This window comes from Panulirus ornatus, chromosome 17, assembly GCF_036320965.1.
Source record: "Panulirus ornatus isolate Po-2019 chromosome 17, ASM3632096v1, whole genome shotgun sequence".
Taxonomy (NCBI): domain Eukaryota; kingdom Metazoa; phylum Arthropoda; class Malacostraca; order Decapoda; family Palinuridae; genus Panulirus; species Panulirus ornatus.
This window is the reverse complement of record NC_092240.1, coordinates 22,994,075-23,000,786: the sequence shown is the minus strand read 5'-3', so window position 1 is coordinate 23,000,786 and position 6,712 is coordinate 22,994,075. Positions and strand designations below refer to the sequence as shown.

The 6,712-nt window shown below is 39.2% G+C and overlaps 1 protein-coding gene across 1 annotated transcript in view; it reads right to left on the bottom strand.

The window, feature by feature from the left end:
- Positions 1–3,962: 3,962 nt before the first annotated feature.
- Positions 3,963–6,712, bottom strand: part of LOC139754629 (insulin-like growth factor-binding protein-related protein 1) — a 56,301-nt gene continuing 53,551 nt past the window's right edge. Inside the window, exon 6 of the mRNA XM_071672124.1 lies at positions 3,963–4,400. Coding sequence (XP_071528225.1) covers positions 4,369–4,400 — 32 coding nt within the window. The 3' untranslated portion in view covers positions 3,963–4,368. The remainder of the gene's footprint in view (positions 4,401–6,712) is intronic.

Below are 6,712 nucleotides of genomic sequence, written 5' to 3'. Positions count from 1 at the left end.
AGAAAAGTAAGGAAATGGGATTAAAGAGTTTCTGTCAAACAAGAAATTCTAGACAGTATTACTTGATATTATGTCAGATTTGGACACTTGATCAGGATTTCCTTAGGGAACAGTATTGTATTAGGTTGGCACTCTTCATAATAATGATATCCAACATAGACAGAGATGTAACCCATTACCTAAGTTACTTCATATGAATGTGTATGTGAACCAGGTGAATCCTCAAAATGGATATTTTTGCCTTGTTTAAGGCCTCTGTTCCAAGGCATTGTGCTGAACCTAGGTTATGGCTGAGTTGACAGTGCATGATAATTTCTCCCCACAGTTCATCCTTCTCCAGCCATGCTTATCAATGACAGCAAATTTTTCCAAGTTTTCTAAACATTATATTGAGAAGCTTTTAACAAGATTTTGAAGACCTGACAGATGATCCTGACTTACAGTACTTGATGATCATCTGTCTTCAGATTGTGAGGAGAGTTACACTGGCTCTTCCAATATCGAGTAGACTAAAAATGAGGTGGGCTAAGATGAAGGCAGTGTTGCCAGTGCTCACCTAACCTTCACAATACTGCATGTGACTAGTGCAGTTGGTAATTCTAGAAATTTTATAATTTTGCAGCCATCAAAAAAGTAAACATGAAAAGATTTATTATGAACAATAAAACATCAATAATAATAATAATAATAATCAGTTATTTTTCAGCATAGGTAAAAGGTAAACTGAATTAAAAAAAACATGTGCAGTGGCAACTTTCTTGACACTCAGGCCGTTCTGCACGTTTTAGCACATTGTGGTGAAACATACGAGAAACTTCTGCACATTATTAGGGTGATAGCAGTGGATGAAATATACTTCTGAGTTGTTGTTTTTTTCCACTGTTATGAAATTATCTTTTTTCAAGACATTAACAACCAGATTATCATTAATTTTGAGGATTGGAAAGGTATCCTTAATTAATAGTTAAGACAGTAAGAGAAATTGTTATACAGTCTTCAGCAAATGATACCATTATGAAATGGTAAGCACAGTGGAGAAAAAAGTAAAATTGCAAGAGGATCTAAATATAATATTATCTACAATGGGCACAGGAGAATCTAATGGAATTTAGTGAAGAGAAATTTAAACAGTTAAGTCATGGAGCAAGGCAGCAGGTTTGGATGGCATTGCAGTGGAATTTATTAAGAAAGGGGGTGACTGTATTGTTGACTGGTTGGTAAGGTTATTTAATGTATGTATGACTCATGGTGAGGTGCCTGAGGATTGGCGGAATGCGTGCATAGTGCCATTGTACAAAGGCAAAGGGGATAAGAGTGAGTGCTCAAATTACAGAGGTATAAGTTTGTTGAGTATTCCTGGTAAATTATATGGGAGGGTATTGATTGAGAGGGTGAAGGCATGTACAGAGCATCAGATTGGGGAAGAGCAGTGCGGTTTCAGAAGTGGTAGAGGATGTGTGGATCAGGTGTTTGCTTTGAAGAATGTATGTGAGAAATACTTAGAAAAGCAAATGGATTTGTATGTAGCATTTATGGATCTGGAGAAGGCATATGATAGAGTTGATAGAGATGCTCTGTGGAAGGTATTAAGAATATATGGTGTGGGAGGCAAGTTGTTAGAAGCAGTGAAAAGTTTTTATCGAGGATGTAAGGCATGTGTACGTGTAGGAAGAGAGGAAAGTGATTGGTTCTCAGTGAATGTAGGTTTGCGGCAGGGGTGTGTGATGTCTCCATGGTTGTTTAATTTGTTTATGGATGGGGTTGTAAGGGAGGTAAATGCAAGAGTCCTGGAAAGAGGGGCAAGTATGAAGTCTGTTGTGGATGAGAGAGCTTGGGAAGTGAGTCAGTTGTTGTTCGCTGATGATACAGCGCTGGTGGCTGATTCATGTGAGAAACTGCAGAAGCTGGTGACTGAGTTTGGTAAAGTGTGTGGAAGAAGAAAGTTGAGAGTAAATGTGAATAAGAGCAAGGTTATTAGGTACAGTAGGGGTGAGGGTCAAGTCAATTGGGAGGTGAGTTTGAATGGAGAAAAACTGGAGGAAGTGAAGTGTTTTAGATATCTGGGAGTGGATCTGTCAGCGGATGGAACCATGGAAGCGGAAGTGGATCATAGGGTGGGGGAGGGGGCGAAAATTTTGGGAGCCTTGAAAAATGTGTGGAAGTCGAGAACATTATCTCGGAAAGCAAAAATGGGTATGTTTGAGGGAATAGTGGTTCCAACAATGTTGTATGGTTGCGAGGCGTGGGCTATGGATAGAGATGTGCGCAGGAGGATGGATGTGCTGGAAATGAGATGTTTGAGGACAATGTGTGGTGTGAGGTGGTTTGATCGAGTAAGTAACGTAAGGGTAAGAGAGAGGTGTGGAAATAAAAAGAGCGTGGTTGAGAGAGCAGAAGAGGGTGTTTTGAAATGGTTTGGGCACATGGAGAGAATGAGTGAGGAGAGATTGACCAAGAGGATATATGTGTCGGAGGTGGAGGGAACGAGGAGAAGAGGGAGACCAAATTGGAGGTGGAAAGATGGAGTGAAAAAGATTTTGTGTGATCGGGGCCTGAACATGCAGGAGGGTGAAAGGAGGGCAAGAAATAGAGTGAATTGGAGTCATGTGGTATACAGGGGTTGACGTGCTGTCAGTGGATTGAAGCAAGGCATGTGAAGCGTCTGGGGTAAACCATGGAAAGCTGTGTAGGTATGTATATTTGCGTGTGTGGACGTGTGTATGTACATGTGTATGGGGGGGGGGGGGGGTTGGGCCATTTCTTTCGTCTGTTTCCTTGCGCTACCTCGCAAACGCGGGAGACAGCGACAAAGTAAAAAAAAAAAAAAAAAAAAAAAAAAAAAAAAAAAAAAAAAAAGTCATGGAGAGATGTTGAACATAAAGGTTACCCCTATAAAAGGCCAAGAAAGGAATCTTGTAAAGATTAGAGTAAAAATTGTATTACCATTAATGAACATGTAGTATATATGACTTATTGATAAAATAACTTCTGATGGTGATGTTGCTCAATACACATAAAAAGCAAATTTGAATACTGCTGCAATATGTGGTCAATATTAAAAAAGGGAGAAATCAACAATATACACAGAATGTAGAAACAATTTACAAGTAAAATCTAGAAATTTGGAGAATTGAAAATTATAATAAGAGGTTCAAAGAATATAACTATGGCCCATAAAGAAGAGAAAGATGTAAAAAAAAGTTTTAAATTATTGAAGATAGTACACAGTACTTTGTTTAATAGCATCCCAGCAAGGAAGAAACAAGATTAATTACCATAGATGTACAATAATAGTTTGTAATATACTGGTCAAACAAAAATCAATGAGAGCTTGGGGAGAAAGCTGGAAAGGTTATTCAGTGTACTGCCAAATAAAAAACTCTGTATCAGATTTGCACAGAAACACTCCAACAAAGCATAGATAAGTGGTTAAACCAATTACAGATGAGCCCAAGCTTGACAATTATGCAATATGCATGGTGGCAGAAAAAACAATGTTATTAATCAAGTAAGATACACAGTGACCTGCTATGTGCCAACCCTGCCTGAGAGTAAAATCTCACCACTGGTACTCAAAGTTTGGTGTGTATTCATCATTTGCAAGTTCTACATTGCATGTTGAACAAAGCAGACTGCTTGGTTTCATATGCACATGATACCATATATAGAATTTAAGTACAAGGATTTTCAAAGAGCAGTTTTTGCACATAAAATCATGTTAGTTCTTTCTTATTAATTTAATTCAAACTGCAGCAACTTTCTTGGTTCTTAAATGGTTGTTGTTATTCTACATTTCTTTTGAGTTTTTTAAACATGGAAGGAAGCCACATTCTATAACTTAGGGTCCATAACTAATCTAAGTGTAATTTTTCCTGGCAGCATCGGTCATATAAACTAAAACATTTTTTTGAGATATCCATTAAGGTTTCTGAATGTAATGTTCAATATAAAAGAAAAAGGAATTATTTTCTCAAATTTTATTCTACACAAACAATAATGAAGCTCACATTTCCAGAAAAAAAATAATGATACCAGTGTAAATATTAGTTAATCCTAGTCTAGTGACTTAACCATTTGTGCATTTGTTACATGTCACAGTATTACTAACTTAGTGCATTTTGTATGTTTCCATAATGATTATACACCCATAGAAAATATCTCTCTGCATGGAAGTCAGGGTGCCTCTATAGTGTGTTCTTACAATTTACTTCTGTTTCATATGTCATTGAGAAAACTATAATGATTTCAAATATTGAAGAACATAAAAAACGCTAATATGTGTGGAAAGATGCATGAGGAGAAATGAAGACTAAATACTATGGCAGTGGTCAGCTGACGACGTGTCCATCTCATCTCTGATTAACCTCACTACAAGGTGTTCATGGAATCCTCTTCTTCACCTGAAAAAGGGCAAGAATTGCAAAGATAAGAAAATCAAAGCCACTTAGATTCATTATATTGAATTAGGAGGCTTTCATACAAACCTGGCTTCCTAGATATGGCATAACATTTTCTAACCTCAGCAAGTCTCATAAAAATTCCACGCTATATTCATACATTATATTGAATTAGGAGTCTTTCATACAAGCCTGGCATCCTAGATATGGCATAACATTTTCTAACCTCAGCAAATATGATGAAAATTCCACACTCTGTATTCAGAATACCTCATGAACAAAAATGTTTTACTCTTTAGCTTACTATGCCCTAAACAGATAAATAATAGTCCATATAAACATTCATTTTTTTTTTTTTTTTTTGCTTTGTCGCTGTCTCCCGCGTTTGCGAGGTAGCACAAGGAAACAGACGAAAGAAAATGGCCCAACCCACCCCTATACACATGTATATACATACACGTCTACACACGCAAATATACATAGCCCATACATCTCAATGTACACATATATATACACACACAGACACATACATATATACACATGCACACAATTCACACTGTCTGCCTTTATTCATTCCCATCGCCACCTCGCCACACATGGAATAACATCCCCCTCCCCCCTCATGTGTGCGAGGTAGCGCTAGGAAAAGACAACATAGGCCCCATTCGTTCACACTCAGTCTCTAGCTGTCATGCAATAATGTCCGAAACCACAGCTCCCTTTCCACACCCAGGCCCCACAGAACTTTCCATGGTTTACCCCAGATGCTTCACATGCCCTGATTCAATCCATTGACAGCACGTCGACCCCGGTATACCACATCAATCCAATTCACTCTATTCCTTGCCCGCCTTTCACCCTCCTGCATGTTCAGGCCCCGATCACTCAAAATCTTTTTCACTCCATCTTTCCACCTCCAATTTGGTCTCCCACTTACTCCTCGTTCCCTCCACCTCCGACACATATATCCTCTTGGTCAATCTTTCCTCACTCATTCTCTCCATGTGCCCAAACCATTTCAACACACCCTCTTCTGCTCTCTCAACCACGCTCTTTTTATTTCCACACATCTCTCTTACCCTTACATTACTTACTCGATCAAACCACCTCACACCACACATTTTCCTCAAACATCTCATTTCCAGCACATCCACCCTGCTGCGCACAACTCTATCCATAGCCCATGCCTCACAACCATACAACATTGTTGGAACCACTGTTCCTTCAAACATACCCATTTTTGCTTTCGTAGATAATGTTCTCGACTTCCACACATTCTTCAAGGCTCCCAGGATTTTTGCTTCCTCCCCCACCCTGTGATTCACTTCCGCTTCCATGGTTCCATCCGCTGCCAGATCCACTCCCAGATATCTAAAACACTTTACTTCCTCCAGTTTTTCTCCATTCAAACTTACCTCCCAATTGCCTTGACCCTCAACCCTACTGTACCTAATAACCTTGCTCTTATTCACATTAGCTCTTAACTTTCTTCTTTCACACACTTTACCAAACTCAGTCACCAGCTTCTGCAGTTTCTCACATGAATTAGCCACCAGCGCTGTATCATCAGCGAACAACAACTGACTCACTTCCCAAGCTCTCTCATCCCCAACAGACTTCATACTTGCCCCTCTTTCCAAAACTCTTGCATTCACCTCCCTAACAACCCTATCCATAAACAAATTAAACAACCATGGAGACATCACACACCCCTGCCGCAAACCTACATTCACTGAGAACCAATCACTTTCCTCTCTTCCTACACGTACACATGCTTTACATCCTCGATAAAAACTTTTCACTGCTTCTAACAACTTGCCTCCCACACCATATATTCTTAGTACCTTCCACAGAGCATCTCTATCAACTCTATCATATGCCTTCTCCAGATCCATAAATGCTACATACAAATCCATTTGCTTTTCTAAGTATTTCTCGCATACATTCTTCAAAGCAAACACCTAATCCACACATCCTCTACCACTTCTGAAACCACACTGCTCTTCTCCAATCTGATGCTCTTTACATGCCTTCACCCTCTCAATCATTACCCTCCCATATAATTTACCAGGAATACTCAACAAACTTATACCTCTGTAATTTGAGCACTCACTCTTATCCCCTTTGCCTTTGTACAATGGCACTATGCACGCATTCCGCCAATCCTCAGGCACCTCACCATGAATCATACATACATTAAATAACCTTACCAACCAGTCAACAATACAGTCACCCCCTTTTTTAATAAATTCCACTGCAATACCATCCAAACCTGCTGCCTTGCCGGCTTTCATCTTCCACAAAGCTTTTGCTAC